The sequence below is a fragment of the Pholcus phalangioides genome, unplaced genomic scaffold (genome assembly GCF_987345545.1).
Source record: "Pholcus phalangioides strain wild (caught in Gottingen) unplaced genomic scaffold, Ppha-v1.0 ptg000029l_1, whole genome shotgun sequence".
Lineage (NCBI taxonomy): Eukaryota > Metazoa > Arthropoda > Arachnida > Araneae > Pholcidae > Pholcus > Pholcus phalangioides.
The window spans coordinates 6,340,638-6,360,378 of NW_028301619.1; the positions used below are offsets into that span (position 1 = coordinate 6,340,638).

Consider the following 19,741-nt stretch of genomic DNA (forward strand, 5'->3'; position numbering starts at 1 on the left):
ACGAGAGTTAGCGTGTTTTACGCAATTTTTTTTGTATTAAACTTTTTCTGAAAGACTAGAAAAAAAAAAGTGGAAAATATCAATTTTTGATGCTTGCAAAAAACCTATTTTTGTCGACATTTTTTACTGCAGTTTTTTCCAGAAATAGCAAAAATTCACCAACTTTAAAATTTATTAATTCTTTTAGTAAAGTTTGTGTTCAAAACTATCTTATTTGTATTTAGAGAAATGATCAAATGAGCAATAACGCCTCACATGCAGAAATGCGGGGGATAAATTTTTAGCCAGGACAGTTTTTACAGCAGTTTTTTCCCACCTGTGGCAAAAACTCGCCACCCCTGGTCTTAATGGAGACTCAAAACCCACACCCAACTCAATCGTCTTCAGATCCCGCAGTGAAATTGTGATGATCTATTACATTAGGTCAAACTGATTTTTGTTGATGTTAATTGGGTGAGATTGTTCTTTAAAACATATCGCGATCATAGCTAATATACTTTAAAGATAAAATTAATTTAATAAATTTAATGTAACTTGCTATTTGTATTTAGTAATTGAATAAATGACTTGATTTAAAACTTGCCATCGTTTTCAATGAAATTGCCTGAGAATTTACTAGATGAATGTAAGAATCACGGGAAAAAGTAGCTGGGTCATACGATACAATATGAAAATTTTCTATACATGAGGTAAAGGAGCGGTTGGCGGTGATTGGCCACCCCTCTTCAAGCTGAGGTGATACATGGCAGCCATGAGATCACCTCAATGAACTTGTTCTTACAGTTTACTCGCTCTCACTTGCAGTTTGCCTTTTGCTGGTTAACTCTACCGAGCTAATCTTCCCATTAAAAAGTCTCACCACAGAGAGCAACAGACTTACAATGGCACAAGTATTCAATCACCCCGCATAGCTCAGTTTCAAAAATAGATGGTGGCACAAAAAATACATGCACAACACTATGATACATATTCAGACTGTTAGGTACACACACACACACATCTGGCACAACTTATTCAGTAAAAAGAAAAAAGGCTCGGTTTGAAAGAAAGAATGGTTAACTCTACCCAAGGAGTTAGGATGCCATAGTCACAGGATAGCCTTCTAGTCCTCCATGTTCCTGAAATCTATTCTTGAAGTAAAGAATGGGCAAGCTGATATTGAACATCCGGCTATGATAAACTAAACCTCACTAATGAGAAATCAGGACAAGCAATGTGGCGACTTTGGTGATATGAATTTCAATCAAAATTTGTAACATTTCTAAATTTTAAGACTTTGAGTTCAATGCCCGACTTGTCGTCATTGGATTGTCACGTGCTGCTGACTATTAATAAGGCCCAGACATTAAATTTATTGAGTAATTTCATTACATTTACTGTAGAAAATAAAAAGCACCCCCCCCCCCCCCGAGGATGATACATAATCACAAAGTTTAAATATATATATACACAGAGATGCCATTGACGCGCTGTAACGCATTCTTTCCTAGTTCCAAGATGAACAAAGTAGAGAGAAAAAAACCTCCCCAACTTTTTTTTCCTTCTGTTCAGTCTTATCATGATTGCATGTGACCTTAAAAAGGGTTTTACTACGTATACTGTACTGTATTGTATTGATACACACGCGGGTTGTTGATGATATTTAGTTTCCCTTAATGAGGGGCCGTCTACAAAATTTTCAAAGTGAATTTCTGAGTTTCTATTCCCTTGCGGATTTTCTCCCCTCCTGTTACATATCGGAAATTACGGTACTTTAGTGGCTATCTGCCGGCATTCAAAGACAGCTGTCTTTACGGCTTAAATGCGCCTTGTTCTTACAAGATTGCAAATGCACATTTTTGAAAAATCGTAAAGGATTTGGAACGTCTGTTCAAAGTGTAAAACATTTTTTGAGATCGTTCAAAGAAAAAAAGCAAATCTGTAAAAACTATCTTGAATATTCACAGTTTTGTCATCTAGCTGCTATGTGGTAGTCACCGTTTCGCATCACAAAAATCACTGTTGTGTATGCAGAATCAGCTTTAGGAGGGGAAGAAGGATTTCTTCCACAGAAATTGTGGATCATTAACGCTCAAAAAGAATTTTAAATTAACATAGTATAAAAGAGTATTTTCTCCAATATTTTAATTTTCTACAAAAATATTTTTAATTTCTCATTTTCTTGGGGCCTCCATACCCCACCCCCCTGATTTTGCCTTTGGTGAAAATCAGGGTTTGGTACCTATGATTGCGTAGTGGTAATCGGCTAAAAATATGATTTTCAAAGGTTTTCAAATTTTGAGTTGGCTATTCCTTTGAAAAAGGTCTGGTCATCACGAAAATCACACAGACCTACAACACAAATACGTATACATTATGACATGAATGTCGCTTTTCACTTGTTAATACAAGATATACGGAAGACTGGATGTTGTGAAGATATTTATTATTTGAGATATACAAATACAATGCCACAACAGGCAAATTGCCCAACGAGGTGGCTGACTTAAGAACATCATGGATCCCGAGCCATTTTTTGGAGGCCCTACCTACTACTGCTACACCACACATGCACCCCACCCACACCCCCCCCCCCGCGGAACCCCCAACGAATCGGTACATGCGGGAATGTGCGTGTACGTGTAGTGAAACCTGACGTGAAGTTTTTTGTTTCTTTGCAATGCTTGTTATGTGTAGCGCTGCCATCTGCCACCAGTTTTTCTAACTATGAGTGAAGGGTTATGATTGAATGATTTATCGTTGTAGGACTGTTGCTCTCTGTGGCGAGACTTTTTAACGGGGAGATCGGCTCGCATTTGCGCCTTGAAGTTGGGGACCACAGAAAACCAACTTCAGCCGACCACCACTGTGGGGTTCGAACCCGGATCCTCACATCGCGAGTCCGTCACTATAACCACTCGACCACCACAGCAGTGTGGTGTAGCAGTAGTAGGTAGGGCCTCCAAAAAATGGCTCGGGATCCATGATATTCTTAAGTCAGCCACCTCGTTGGGCAGTTTGCCTGTTGTGGCGTTGTATTTGTATTTGACATGAATGTCGCTCTTCACTTGTTAATACAAGGAACTTCCTTCCTTAAAAAAAAAAAATTAACATCTCAAATAATAAATATCTTCACAACATCCAGTCTTCCGTATATCTTGTATGTTTGTATGTATACATTAAATTTCAAATCCATGAAAAACCAATTTGGAGGATAGGTTCAGGGCCATAACTGGGGGGGGGGGAGGACCAGGCAGGTCTAGTTCTGCCCCCCCCCCTCCTGTACTATAGACTAGAGGGGGTGCAGAATTCACTTAAGAACTGCTTCTTCTACATTACATGGGGTGACAAAATGTGTGCTTGCCCTATTTGAGAAATTATCTGGTTGCAGCCCTAGATACATGGCACCACCTACTGAACACAAAACACGCTGAATGCTGGACACACACACACAAACACACTTGAGTTTCATCAACACAAATCTGACATAGTTCCCATATTCAGGAGTGAAAATATGTGGCAGTTAAATGACGACAGATCAGAGTGGTGGACCAACAGAGAGGGAAAATAAAATCATTCTACCAGGAAATCTCTTTGCAAGGATTGGTATGAAATCCTTGCTCGTATGAATAGAGAGAATCGGAAGATAAGTGTCTGAGAGAGTGTGTGTACTGAGAGAGAGAGAAAATCTCATTTGCTTTTTAAATTTAAATCAAAAGAAAATTGAAAGAGCTAAGATTTTTTTAAAGAAATGAAAAATCAATCAGAAGAGAATTTATAGATATTATATATATTATATTTTGATTTATTAGTAAATATATAAATGTGTGCCTCTAACTTTTAATTACAGTGGATCCTGCTTATAACGCTTTTCAAAAAACTGTCATAAAAAATGTAAGCAGGAAAACACTTTAAGTAATTCTTATTAAGATTTCCCGTTTAAAGTTAAAATCATGAAAATCAGTTGTACTAAGTGGAAAAATGTTCTAAATGGGAATGTTATAAGCGGGATCAACTATATATTTGGTTTTGATTTGTTAGATGTGCTACATTCCATATGTTAAATTCGCATTAATGGGCTTCTTTGTAAGTTTTTCCTACTATTAGACAATGAAAGTAAATGAACCTTTGGATAGAACATGTTTTTAGAAATGAATCATTTGATTCATAAAGATACCTCTTTTTCTTACCCAGAACATGGCCCACTGCTGTCTCAACAAAGAGATATAAGTAGGTGATGAAAAATCTGGGGCATGCTGGAAAAAAATTCATAGAGATACCAGTGAATTATGGGGGGAATACTTTTGGATAATTTTTTTCGAGAGGGGCCCCACTTTCACTCAAAAGGGACCCAGATTTTTTGAATACCCTGGGTCCCAGGTAAATTAAAGTACAGTGGCATCTCTGTATACACAGGGTGCATAGCTACTAGCCCTCACCACATTTTACTAGCAAACCATTGATCCGAGAGGCATGCTTTCAATTAGAAAAAGTATCTAAATAATCTGTAGACCTCAAACATGTCATTTATGGTGCAAGGGGTTGAAATAATTATTTTTTTTTTAAATTAATTTTTATACACCCTGTGCTCAAAAACACAATTAGAAGGTTGTTGCCCCTGTCTCTCTTAATGTCAACAAAAAAAAATTACACGTTTCGAAATGCAATATTCACCGAGATATTTTAATTTTAAAAAATGGAGAAAAGTTGTGAAAAACCGCATAAATGGGGATAAAACATGGTTTACCAGCATTTATCATGTTTTTTCCAAACTTTTATCTGTTAATCAAATCCAAATATTTCTAGTTTGCCCACGTTAGCCTGTGATTTTTATTACCTGTTAAATCTGTTTTTTATTCTGTGAAATAAGTTTTTTTGGCAATATTTGGTTGAGTTCGCAAGGGCAGTTTGGCTTCTCCGCAGTCCGGCCTTGAGTTCCATTGCCGATAATGTTTATTTTTTATCTACTGCTTAACATCTCCTTTTATGCAAAATTTTTGAAAGACTGGTTATATCTGTATATGATGATTTAAAAAGAAAATTTATCTCTGACTCCACAAGGGAATCGAACCCTGGTCTCTCGTATGTGGTTGAGTGCTTTACCTCTATGCTATGGAAACACGCTCAAAGGAAAAAATATTCTGTTTTCATAGTTTAGGGGCCATTCAAGTATTACGTAAGCAGATTTTCAGCCATTTTTGACCCCCCTCCCCCTTGTCAGCAAAACAATGACCCCCCCCTCCCTGCCATCAAAAAGTCAGCAAATGCGAAACCCTCCCTCGATGCTGATGTAATACTTGAATGATCCCTTAGACACAGAGCACTCGTCTGGCATATGAGAGAACAGGGTTTAAGTCCACATGGAGGCAAATGTGAATTTTCTTCCTAAATCATCATCTCTGGATATAACCAGCTTTTCAAAAATCTTGTATTAACAAGTGGAGAGGACCTCTTTCTCTACATATATCCTTTTATGGTTGACATGGAGACAGGATAGAAAGTTTCAGATCCATATACCTTCAGATTTGCTGCCTCTTTGGCTATTTGGTCTTCAAGTTCATTTCCATAGAAGTTTACATGTCCAGAGACCCAGTAAAGGTTAATATCGTTGTCAAGTGCTACTAAGTTCTTCAATATCTCAGTGTAGTAGTTGACACACAGTTGAAACTTGAAGTTGTCAAGAGTCATTAATGCTGCCTGGCTATCAGAGAAGATAACGATTTGTTTATTATGATACCCTTTAGCGATTAAGTTTTCAGCTAGTGTAGCTATTGGAAGTACTTCAGCTTGGAAGATGGTAGTCATTTTACCAAGATACAACTGTATCTTGTGGTAGCCATGATCAACTCCAGAGATGCAGAAGACTGCTCTAGCACCAGTTTCAGTAATATTACAGGGCAACAACTTTCTCACTGGGTTTTTGAGCATGAGGTGTCCGTATAAAAAGTTAAAATTTTTATTTTAATAACTATACAACCTATTGCAACATGAATGATGCATCTGAGCTCTACACGTTAATTAGATATTTCTTCTAATTGGAAGTATGCCTCTAGGATCAACGGTTCGCCAGTAAAATGCAGTGAGTGCTGGTAGCTATGCACTCGGTATATATATATATATACACTATTTCACCAAACGCCAACTCTGGCCATATCACTATATTGCAATTTACTGCCATTAGTGAGATGGGTTGGAAGTGAAGGCGCTGTCTATCAGTGGTCGCCTCGAGTTCGTAAGGGAAAATATCTTATCTATATCCTCCCTTGGGTTCGAACCCGGATATATATATATATACTGTCATACTTCCTCTTTATATTGCCATTGCGTTTATTAATATTAAAATATATATATATATTTATAACTAAAGTAAAACACAATCAAATTTATGGCAACTGTTGAAAAAAACATACAACTTTATGGGAAAGTTGAAGTTTAATAAAAGTATTGAAGTTAACTATCACAGAGATACTGTTTGTCATTTCCTTATCTGAACTTGAACATTCATTTTCAACAAATAGGTATTGAAAGTCCAGTTCAAAATAACACATACCAGCTTGATCTTTTAAAATGCACCCATAAAATGAGGATAATTCCTAGAATAAGACAAACAGAATTCAGTAAGAAGTTGTGAACATGTGTGCAAACTAATTATACTGGTACGATCAAACAGTTCTGAAAAAATTTAAAAAAAGTGAGTACAGGTAATACTGTATCTATTATGCTTCTTTTATATATAGAGCAGCTAAAGGTCATAAATACAAATTGCAAGATTGTTTGCTACATTCTCCAGTGCTTCTGTCACTACCCATTGTTCTTCTGAAGAACTAAAGAAACATCACCTTTTCAGGAAAAGTGCTTCTACCTACAGCATCAAACAAATTCTTCATCCAGGAAAAATTGAAGTCGCAAGAGGCAAGACCAGAGAAATAATTTGCTTGTAAAATACCCCTTTGTTTAAGTTTTCGATTCATATTTTTATATGAATGTTGGCAAAAATGCATAATTAAATACAGCAAAACCTTGATATAATGATACTCTGCAACCAAGAAAAAATACTGTTAAAGAGGGATAGTGTTATATTGAAAGGCAGCAGTTTAACATTAGAATATAGAAATTTACAAACAAGACTTGAAAAATATTTTTGTGAAAATAAATCATTATATTGAGTATTGTTGTAGTGAGGTTTCACTGTATTCTGTAAATATTTATAATGTTCTCAACCAGATCAGCAACACATGAATTTTCAATTCCTCATGCTTTAAAAATTATTTCTGCATGCCCTAAGAAATTTTCTAGACATGTTTTCTAAAATACATAACATTTTAATTTTCTATCCTTTATAGTATCTTATAACAAATATGAAGCATTTGGCTTGTGAGAATTCTATTCTAGTGACTAATCATTCTCTGAGGTGCTTAGACTGTGGCATCGTAGTCTTTCAGAGAAATTCCATCTAAAACTTACTGCAAATAAAGAAAGCCAAACTGGAAATGTATCAAACTCCTATATGCAAACCAATCAACTTGGTTTTAAAAACTAGGCGGTGTTTAAAATTTCAACTAACACAACATGAAATGTTTTTGATCAGCCCTCTAAATTATGACCACCAAGATCTATTTCTTAAGCTTATATCCAAACTTAATAAAAAGAAAATCATGAAAAACAAAGTTTTGAACCACCATGAATGTGGCCTTAGGGATTATCAGTAGTCAGAACCACATGTTGATAACAATTTACTTATCTGACTCTATAAATTACTACTACTCCAATTCTTGGTATATATGTTATATAAATTGAGCAATTAATTTATTCAAAAAAATAACTTTAAAACAAACTTGTTAACATGTTAGATATTGAAAAACTTAAAACAGGTATACATAACGGTTAAAAGTAAATAGTGAGAAAAAAAACAACGAATGAGTCATCACCCGCATTTTTATACAACATTTGCAGTGATGTAACATCAACATAATACAAGGTGTGATGTCGTTGCAGCAACATAATACAACTTTCACAGTTACACCTACAGTTTATTATACAGCTCAAATTAAAAAAAAATTGAGAAATGTGGCAAATTTTAAAGGATTATGAGAATAAAATTAACTAAAACAGAGCTAAAGAAACTTAACTAACTTAACTAAAGAATGAAAAAGCTTTGTGGACCAAAAAAAAGATCAGGAGAGCCAAAAATTGGTTGAGAAAAATTAAAATTTCAAATGTATAAAATCAATTCAGCTAGTAAAGAATGAAAAAGCTTTGTGGACCAAAAAAAGATCAGGAGAGCCAAAAATTGGTTCCACATGGGTAGAGATTTTTCTCAAGCCCTTTCTGAGTTGTGGCATGATTTCAATATTGCATTTACCAAGATATTGCTGAAAGAAGTAGCAACATGCAGATTGGTGTTATCATGATGTAGCATCCACTTTCCTACCAGTTCACAAAGCTCCCCCGATACGTGCTGTCACAAATTTTTCTAAACTGAAACTCTTAGAATGGGATCTTTGGCGGGCTCCTCTATAGTGAAATTATAGCATAAAAAAAACAAAAAAATTATGAGAATCGACCTGGGCTCCAGGGTTGCTGCCATACACTTCCATGTGCAAAAACATTTTGACAACATGTCAAACTTGCAACACTTCTAAACATCTTTTGATACAGTGCGAGTATCTTATACACTTTTCCTAAATACTATAATTTTTGATTTATTAGGATTAATCTCCATTCTGCAGAGCTCAACAAAAAATTCCAGATAAGAAATTAATTAGGTTTTTTTTTAATATCTTGAATAGGACTGTACTTCAAAAGAGGCTTCAGCCTATTGGTTTTTGATAAATATTATAGAAAATATTTGCAATAAAATATACTATAATAAGAAAAACTTCTGAAAGGTATATTGAAAGAAAACTAATTTTACTTCTTGAAAACTTGCAGCGAAGAAATTGAAATGGAATGAACTTCTTAAAGAATGTCCCATTCTCATTGATACAGATGCTATTGAGCGAATTTGACGATGACTACCACCATTTCCAGGAATATATAAGACAGGGATACCACTGATACGATTATTCCTATAAAAATTTCAGAAAAAAAATTATGATAAATTCCCCCAAAAAAATTTTTTCAATATTTTTACTTCAAAAACTTTTTATTCTGTTTCGATGTCAGTGAAATAAAACTTTAAGATATAACATGTAGACATCTATTACGAGTATAAGCAAAAATACAAAAATAGAAATTGGTAGTGTTGGTTCCACATCGCCAATGTTTTGGTTTAGCGATGTGAAATCAACACTACCAAATTCTCGCAACCTCCCAACAGTGGTTGGCTGAATGAGACTTAATACTTTTCAATCTTCAAGTTGGTTATCCATTTGAAAAAAGTACTGCTACAGCAATCAGCATATCCACATCCAGTATACATGCAGTCATATTCACTCCTAGGCAATTTGGAAGATAGGTGGCACCATCCACTTAAGGATCAATAAAGTGGATTCTAATAGAGTGCACAAAAGCACACTATTAGGTTTCAATAAAACAATTTGAACATAGCTCCCCTATTCAGATGTGAAATCAGGGCAGGGTTCCCGCTGCCAATTGTCATTGCACCAAATATTTCATTTGGCAAATGAATAAAAGATCAAATTTGCCAAATTACGAGTGCTCATTTGGCCAATTTTTTTTGGAATTCACATTTTATGACTCGTCAATTTGGCTTAGGTTCTCTCTCATTTGGCTACATATTTTTCCATCTGATTAGCCAAATTGCCACAACTGTTAAAAAGTCAGGGAGAACTCTGAATCAGGGGCGTACCTAGGATTGACCTTTGGAGAGGGCACAAAAGGTTTTGGGGGGGGGGTCAAAAATCTGCTTTCAGATAAATTTTTGAAGCTTGAAAAGAGTTACTAAAATTTTAATTTTTGTTACAAAAATATTTTAAAAAATTCATTTTTTATCACCTTGCCCTCCCCCATCCCACATACACCTTTATATGAAATAGTAAACTGACTCTCTTAATTTTAGCAAGCACCAAATAACTAACAGACCCAAATATTATACAAAGCAGCTAAATGAAGCAGCAACTGAACATGTTTCTTTGTGAGTGTGTAACAAGAAAAGGGACGCTTCTTTGAGAACTGGAGAGTTTAGTTTTAGTTTGTTTTGACAGAATCAAAACTTCATTGGTTGTGGTTTTCAGTGCTTGTTTCATGGTTCATAAGGAAAAGAAAACCTACGAAGGGGGTTTCTTCCGTACAAAAAGAATGAAGAAATTGTCTTGACAAGGAGAAAAACCCACCATAAATTTATGATAATCATTCTGAAAGAACTTTCTTTAAATGAATCAAAAAATTTTCATTGAAACAGCAAAGGTTTACCAAAATGAAAAATCGATCAGAGGGGAATCTAATGATTGAATAATCAGTAAATATGTATTATCGCTAGGGCTTGGATTTTTGTGACTTAAAGATAGAGGATCTTTGCTGATAGGTTAAAAAACACGAGAGAATTTTGGATTTTTTAATCAATCAGCAAAGACGTTATATCTTTAGGTCATAAAAACCTGAGCCCTAATCATCACTAACTATTGTAAACACAATTTGTTCTACTTTTATTTCACTGATATGTTAATTTCCGTGTTATTGGATTTCTTTGTAAGCTGGATATTCATTGTCTTTTAGACAGTGGTTTTCAAAAGTTGGTCCGCAAGAGTTTTGTATGGGTCTTAGGTGCCATTCAAGTATTACATAAGCAGTGAAGATATATTCATTCATTTTCAAGAAAATTTAATACCTCATGAAACACGGGCATAGGCAAAACTCAAACTAACCTCCTCCCCAGTTACTGACAAAAATCCTAGTTACATCTCTCAAATTAAAATTTAGTGAAGAAAAACATTTCTGTACTTCTTCATTTTTCTTGCTTGATCATAATTGACTCTTTTTGCTGATCGATTAGTAAAGTGACTACAAAAAAAACCCATTAAATAAATGTTGATTATAAAACAACATTCACTTTTAAATTGAGTTTGTTTTTTTTTTCATTTCTGTAACCTTAAATCAATGACACACACATATTTACAGTACTTATGAATTACTAATAATTCACAAAAACTCCTCAAAGCAGAATATGCCACAAACGAATATACGTGGCAGAACAATCAGTGCTGTTGCATAAGAATCTCAGGAAGAATTTAAAAAACTTTTCTGCATAGAAAACACTACAAAGAAATTTTTATATATACGGCAGAATATTTTCAGTCAGTTTAGGGCTTGTTGCAGAATAATGCAAAATGTTCTGTTTTTGGGAAAAAAATCTATAAATCGAAGTAGTAGTTCTCAAAGTGGGCATCGCCAACCTCTGTCTGAGGCATTGAAAGGAGTTGATACATTGATATGCGCCCGTTCAGTGCTTTGAAATTACTCTTTTCTAGACTATTTTGGGGAGCGGCAGATAAACGATGACAAGGCTAAGGGAATGGGAGGTGGAAAAAGTTTGAGAACCACTGAATTACAGTATATCATTGCTCACCACTTTGCTTAGCAATGCTCAGAATTAAAAAAATCAGCTAAGAAAATAGTGTACTCAATCTTTTGCAATGTGAGAAAATTGTAGGCATGTATAAGGGTGGATCAAATGAAAACAGATCAATGGTTATAATTTGGTTTATTCTGTATGAGTGTGGCAATATTTTTGTTTAGAGATACAGCAAAGATAAGGAAGGCAAACCCTACTTGGGAATGGACTTGCCCTAGGTGTCGCTCGGGAGCACTTGATATGTGCTGGCAGTGTACTAGCAGTATCGTCTGGTAGGCAATCAGTTGTTTTTCATCTGTGGAATGTTTGCAACAAAATAAGAGCAACGTGGTGTTATTCTTTTTTTTGTGGGAGAAGGAGTTGGAGTTTGCAAAGTGTATCGTCGAACTAAGGCAGTGTATGTGGAGAACATGCACTGCCATTAACTCGTATGCAGGACGGTCACAAGTGGTTTCTCTGTGCACTCACTCTCCTGTAGCAGAGTTTCTCTGTAATAATGAAACCGAAACTCACTCCCACTTATTGTTGATGTCACTTATGGTGTGTCATCATTTGAACTGATTATCTGGTCAACTTCTTTTCCCCAAAGTGTCTGTGATGACAAGGTGACCTTGATCAGGTCACGTATCATTATTCACAGATCGCCATCCTTCGCAGAAATGCTTGTGGCAGTCCTGCACGTGAGCGCGTATTTCTCCATACACTGATTTTGTTTGCTGATGCACTCCTCACACACACAAACTCCCACTCCTTCTGCCACTAAAAAAATAATACCACATTGCTTTTCTTTACTCACAAACATTCTGCACACGAAAAAATAACCGATTGCCTGCCAGATGATACTGTGGGCCGACTGCCAGCACACATCACATACTTCCGAGCAACTACCTAGGGCAAGTCCATTCCCCAGTAGGAGTTGCTTTCACTCCAACTCTACACAAAAATGTACCACACTAGTACAAAAATAAACCAAATTATAGCCGCTGTTTCATCTTCATTTGATACACCCTTATATTTAATAACTTGCTCATATGCTCATGAGAGATGCTCGTCTCATCAGTGCAGCAAGTCAGACTTGCCAGATATATTTTCTGAGTGAGCCTCTTGTCCTCCCCAGGAGCAGACACCTACATTTGGGTGACAGTGGTAAATTGGAGGTTTGGGGGTGGTATGTGGCAAATTTTATACAGAAATCTTGTTACTAGATTGCAAAAAACATTTAAATTTATGGAATTTTTTTTTTTGAAAATCATATAAAAGGTATTCAACAATAAAATTTTTTTACAAAAAATATTCAAATATTTTTTCTCTTGAGGGATCAAAATTTAAATATTGGAAATCATCTCCACTCCAGGAGAGGAGTAGCCAAAGTCTAGGTAGATACTGTTAGTTACTCACAGTTTTTGCTGATGGGGGAGGGCAAAAACTGCCAAAATTCTGCTTGCATAATACTTGAATGGCCCTTAGATTGCACTTGCTTGTTACATATTTCATACTAATTTTTTTTATAGCAAAGTCCAGAATGCCTTTTGTTGACCTTGTGTGTTCAATGGAGTCCTTGAGAAGGTGCTAATTGAAAGAAAATACTTTTCTAGAACCACTATGTTGAAGTATTAATTTTAAATGATTTTATTATGTTTTAGCTAGAATGCCTGAGCAGGGGTTCTTGATATTTTTTAGGTGCAACCCACAATCAAAAATATGATTACCACATTTTAACATGTATAAGGAACCTCCCTGACTTTTGTGGGGTTGAAATTTGAAGAAAAAAAAAAGTTACCAAAGATATTTTTTTATTTTAACACTAGAACCGCGGAGTGGGTCAATTTGACCCAAATCAAACTTTGTTTTCATTTATCTCAAAAACTTAAGGGCAGATGTTAAAAAAATTTCGTGACTTTTCATGATATCATATGAATATTAATTCTCAAAAATTTTATTATCTTCACATTTTGTGTTTCAGAGCTATAAGCACTTATACCTAGAACCGCGGTTTGGGTGATTGTGACCCAACGTAATATTCTGTAGGAAAAAAGGGGTGCAGAATTTTCTCGGAAGTGGTTACCCTTTCTAAAAGTATGTGTACATGAAGATAGTGAAGAATAAAGGTCTTTCAAGGTCAAGGCCAATTCATTGTCAGAGCTGATTATCTTTTTTTCAATGGAGGAATGCCAAGTAGAGCTAAATACTTTTTTCCCTTGTAAACTTGAATACCTAGAATTCTGACGAGACTCAATAAAGATTTTGAGCGAGTAAAAGCTTAACTCTAAAAAAAACGTATAGTTGAAATTTCTGTAAGCAAACGATGTCACAGAAAAAGAATAAAATTCTAGCTTGCACCAAATACGTTTTGCACGGATTTCTAAACCTTGGGGAGTATCAGCGTCCAACAAATCTCTGTTTCAGAGCACATAGTGATGCAACTGATCAAACCATTTGAGAACAAGAGTAGAAATGCCTCAACCGACACCTTATTTCACTACACTGATGCTGGCTCAAATGCTAAAAGCCAAAAAATACGAGCTTAGTAGAGAAATTGAAGAGTAATATTATCTGACGCAAGAAAGATAATGAAACTACAGTTGTATGGAACAATGATGCCACAATTACAATTTAACAAGGAAAGAACCATATAAGTTTTTCATTACTTAGCACGCTTCATCTGGCAGTCGATATTAGCAGTAGTAGCCACAAAAAGCTTCCACACACCTACACACAGAATCTATTTCACACTACAATTCAAAAAAGTGTAACGATCGTAGTTGTAGCGCCCAGAAAATATTTGGTTGAGGTGGCATATCACAGACATTTTCTACATCCTGGATCTCACTATAAAAATAATCCTGGATTTTGTATAGAGCAGTATAGAAGGCCAGAATTATTTTTTGAAAGCAGTTTCTCTAAAATCGTATTGAAGAGCTGCGTTCATCATAGGTGTTGCCCTTGCGCAAAAGGAAACGTTCGTGCGCTCTTGATCATGTAACTTTTGATGAGCTGTCAAAATAATAATAATAGTGATAAATAAAAATGAGTCTGATATGTCAGGTGACATAAAAATGTGGAAACAAAACTGCTAACTTTTGCATGGGTTGTCTAGAATTTCAACATGCGATGAATGTGCAAGAATAATGAAAAAAAAATGCTCCAAGCTGCTCATCATAATTATCAGTAAGAAATCAATACTTATTTGACAATCATATTATAGACTTTTTCATATTCAATTTGACACACTTATTTTACATCTTTGTCGTATTATGGGATTACTGAAAAGTGTTTTTGGACTGAATAGAGTAAATAATGTATACTAAATCTTATTTTTACTGAATTACATCATTTTTTAGCTAATTTTGAAGACAATTTTATATTCATAAACAAATATAGTTTTCAATTATGAATACGCAATTAAACAACATTGAATAAAAGTAAGGAAAAAACCCAGAAACCGAAAATAAATTCCTGTTTCCGTTATGAAACACCGTTCTTTCACAGTTTGGGTCAATTTGACCCAGTCCGCGGTTCTAGGTATACCGAAAGTGCTGCAGTTCTAGTTTTAAGCTATATAAAAAATATATATTTTTAATTATTCATAAACCATTAAATTGCTCTCTATGATCTCTCTTCTGATACATTGCAATCAGCTACATTAACTAGTCATTATCATCAGAGTCACTTTCACCGTAAATTGTTAGGAATGGAGTAAATTGTTAATATCTATAATACTCAGAGCCATTCTTAGGGGTGTGTGACAGGTGCAGTTGCACCAGGCTGTGGTTTTGGGGAGGGGGGTGGCCTCACACATATATTTTCAATTCAGAACTTTTTCTCTTGTTAATTCTGGATTTTTATTGATTCTGGGATTTTTTCCCTCTCATTAATTCTGAATTTTCATTGGTATTTCTCAGCATTCCCGCATATTCTGTGATAATGAATGAATCTTTAGATGCTGTATTAATAAAATAACACTCCCCCCCCCCCACAAAATACTAATATTATAGCCCCAAAATTATTTTTGCGTATATTATATTTTTCCAGCATCTGATAAAGGCGGTCCTGATAATACTATCCATGTATAAGAAACCCCACCCCCCTATTTTTGGCAAAAAGGGGTTCCTTATAATATATTTAATGAAAAATTAAATTTTTTTTATTAAATATCCTTCAATTATAAAATGTTTGCTGTCGAAAATTAGCAAAATAAATTGTGTAGAGTGGATTTGCAAGAGGATCATAAGGGACTGTATGACATATCTGGGAAGCGTCTGTGACACATGGGTAAGAACAAGTAAGAGTAGACTAGGTAGCAATAAAAGTAATTAAACCTAGTTGAACTGATAGATAAAACTTTTTGATTGCTTAGTCACATTAGAACAGAGAGACTTCACTAGAGATGCTGTGCTACTGATAGTGAGCCTGCTAAACCTACTCAGACACATTGTGCTCATGATCAAGACTTTTGTTTTTACTATCGTTTTACTGGTTTTTTTTAAAAACAAAGGTGAAAAAGGTGGAAATAAAAAAATTTTAAGCTATTTCTATTACAAAAAAAGAGAAAAAAATACTGAAATGAGGCTGTTGAAGAAAAATTCCAAGCGATACCATAATTTCATGAATACAGTGCATGTCACTTAACGTGATCACATCAGGATTCAGGGTCTGTGATAATAACCAATTGATAACTATTTTAAATGAACCCATAGGCCAAATATTAATAAAAACCGAAATCGCAATAACTATACATAATTTTTTTCTCATGATATGATAATGGTTGGTGGGTCTGTTCAGTACTTTGTGAAAAGTGATAATGATACCCGAATGATAACATTATCCGTGATTCCAATAAGCAGTGTCACTGTATTACCTTTAATTTTTGCATTATTGAAGAAAAATCAATTACCTCAAATCTTGTGCATATCTCCTAGATAAAAGAAAACAAAAGTCAAACTTCAGCAAAAAATATAAATTTCTATCATAAGCGGAGATAGACTTGGAAGGTTTGGTGAGAGGTCTCGACAATGATGATGTCAATGGATTATTACAGAAACCATACTTAGATTAAGACAACCATAAGTATTCTTTATGGGCATTGTATAATATTTTATCATGTGTATATATTGTTTATAATTTTTGTTAATTGCATTTTTAATTGGGTTGCTGTATTTTTTAAATATATGACATCCATATTTTTATGGGCATCTTTTTCTCAGCCACCTCGTTGGGCATTTTGCCTGTTGTGGCGTTGTATTTGTATAAATATTAGGTCGGGTGCATTGCTTCCCTCCCCCATGACCCTCTGTATCTCCGCCCATGATTTTCATTGAAAATATGCTTAGTACTACAATGGTGTACATAACAATAGTTTCAGTAATTAGTTTCAAAATGTATAATCACAGCAATAAAAAGTCATAAATTTTGGGAGGAAAGGGGCCAAAGCACCAATGTGGGGTTTGCATTTGCTTACTTTTAATGACAAGGCAGGGATAGGGGTTTGAATAGCGATTAAATGAGCAATTGGGTGTGAAAATATAAAAATAAGAAACAATTTTATTCAAATCAGAATTGAATCGAATCAAACATCAGTCCAATGCAAACATAAATCTTTTGGAATGGGCTCACCACTTTGCTGAGGAATGCTCAATAAAAACATGATCTAAGGAACATGGTGTATTCAATCAGTTGTAATGTCAAAAAAATGTCATGGTGAATAAAAGCATAATAATAACGTGCTCTTATGCTTGTGAAAATCCAGAGATGTTCACCTCAGCATTGCAGTGAGCCAGAATCAACAGCTTTATTCTCTAAGGGGGATTTCCCAGTCAACGGGATAAGAAAAGAGGGTCCAGGGGCTTAGCCAGGATTTACCTCTACAGGGCACATAGAAAAAATCTTCCAGAGGAATCTTGGGTTGCTAGCTTTCAAAAACATTTTAATATCAAGAAAATTCATCAAAAAACTTCCTATAATTATAAAAATTAATTAAAAGAGCATAAAGGCATTTTTTTTCTTTGATATTTTAATTCTTTTATGCAGCAGGGCTTAACAAATCAAGAAATATTTTAAGAGTTCATTAATTAAATTTAGTTTTTCTCTCTTTTGGGGGTAAAGAGTCCCCTATAGGAAAGTAAAAGTACGTGCAAGGGGACACCCCCTCAAATATTTCTCTGAGGGCAGGGGGCCATCAAAGCCTCCTTGCTTGAATCCAGTACCAGTCTAGGAGGCTTTGGCTTAACTTATTTAACTTTGCTGCTTACTCAATTTTTGTGGGATGGGGAATCAAAGCTTTGCTTACTTTTGCCGGGGGGAGGGGGGGGAGAAAGAGTCAAAAATGACCAAAATTTTTCTTACATAATACACGTGATGGAACATCAAGAGACTGACATAATATTCCATTTTAGACAGATTTTTGTTTTAAAAAGGTACACATAAAAGCAATAATCCTTTTGACTCTGTCAAGACAGGTTTCCATCTCATACAGTGTCCGTCTTAGACAGGTTTCACTGTACTTGAATGGCCACAAAATTCAGATTCATTGACAAAAGAAAAACTGACTTGTTTACCAACACAGATACTTACCCTTCTCCATATGCATACAGGCCATATCTGGGAAATCTCTTGGTTATATCATGTTTTAAAGGTAATTTCTGTAATTGAAAATTTCCACAGTTTACCAATTTCAAATTCAGTGCAAACAAAAAAATCTGTGAGAAATATTTTATAGCTTAAAGCAGAGATCTTCAACCTTTTTCTAGTCCCGAGCATTCCGCCTGTACCTATAATCAAAAGACGAGCACCCTTACGACAAGTTTGGCATACCCTTTAACCGCGTCCTCTACATGTAAGGGATGCCAAAATTCCAGCTTGCCCTGGGTGACAAAGTATATAATTGCAGCCCTGGGCATACCAATGCATGAAAAACTAGGATTTCAATCCTTCAGTGCAATATGAACAAGGTGTTTACTTGAAGGCATTCAAGTGCTCGCGAGCATGAAACCAGACACAAGCACTCTGCACGTTTCAGGGAGCACCATGGTGCTCACAAGCAACGGGTTGAAGATGTCTGGCTTAAAGGAATCCAATATTCTACATCAGTGCTACTCATTCTTTTTGCAAACCAAGGAACAGTAAAATATATTAATTTCATATACCAGTCTCATCAACATGCGGATCTTATTTTTTTTTATAGCCTATGTGAAGTTTAAAAATATTTGTGTGATTATGATTATAATAAAATTTCAAGTCTGGCTAAGGATCATAAGTTGAGAATCCCTGTTCTGTATCAAACCATTAATCGAAATATTGAATCTATATCCAAGTGACTTGAAGCATAATTATGAGTATAATTGTGTTCAGTTCATGCAGTCATGATTGATTTTGCTTACAATATATTCCGGATATTCGAACATGTAAGTCATGTTGCACATGTTATTTTCTTGATCAGTGACATAATTGAACAATCCGTACAGTGTCAGACAAAAACAAAAAACTGAAGCACAAATTTTCAGCAGCATGAAGCTTTGCATTTTGTTAAAAATGTAATTTTACGTCGACGATCATTGATGTGATATGATCTAGATGTCTAGGTAGATTTCATTATCGAAGATAATCTTGAAAATTTTACATATGTGACAGTTTGTATAATCGCCGGCCCCGTCAAATGAAAAGACCAGAGAAGGGCAATCCGCTCATGAACCGTCTACAAGAGCCGGCTCTTTTCAAAGAGCGAGTGAGGATGGTTCTTGAAGAACTCCCAAGAACGAACGTCGCGAAAATGATCCAACACGAATCATGAACAGGCTAACCATATTTCTTCGAGAGAAATACGGGAAATTGAGATTCCGAATAGGAGAAAATACGGGACATTGCCAAAAATGACGCCAAAAGTGAAAAAGTTGCCAAATATTGCTGATTTTACGGAAATTATCGAAATGGCGGGAAATGAAGCATTACAGCAAATTGCAGTGGATTAAAATGAATTACACGAAATAAAACTTTCACCAAGATAAATATGGGAGATAAATGTTCTTATTTATATTTGTAATCATCGTATTATAATGTATGAGTCGAAAAATAATTTCCGTCTTTGACTTCAATAAAGAATAAAAATCTAAGTAGGCGTCATGTAAAAACAGGAAAAACCGGGGCACTTTCGCCAAAAAGTCCGAACGGTCAGAAAAAGAGCGGGCAGAAACAATTTTCCCTAATTTTTTTTTTTTTGCAATAAGATTTTTTTTC

At 35.1% G+C, this 19,741-nt stretch overlaps 1 protein-coding gene across 4 annotated transcripts in view; it reads right to left on the reverse strand.

The window, feature by feature from the left end:
• PGAP1 (GPI inositol-deacylase) overlaps positions 1-19,195 on the reverse strand; it is a 96,503-nt gene extending 77,308 nt beyond the window's left edge. The window contains exons 1-5 of one of the 4 annotated variants that reach the window (XM_089252435.1): positions 18,889-19,195; positions 18,083-18,150; positions 16,407-16,427; positions 8,894-9,047; positions 6,530-6,572 (exon numbers count right to left, since the gene is read on the reverse strand). In XM_089252435.1, the coding sequence (XP_089108561.1) occupies positions 6,530-6,572; positions 8,894-9,047; positions 16,407-16,427; positions 18,083-18,150; positions 18,889-19,029 (427 nt within the window). In that variant the 5' untranslated portion in view covers positions 19,030-19,195. Of the gene's footprint in view, positions 1-6,529; positions 6,573-8,893; positions 9,048-16,370; positions 16,428-18,082; positions 18,151-18,888 lie in introns of all 4 variants that reach the window. The other 3 variants (XM_089252438.1, XM_089252436.1, XM_089252437.1) reach the window with 3 other exon arrangements.
• Between the last annotated feature and the right edge of the window lie 546 nt (positions 19,196-19,741).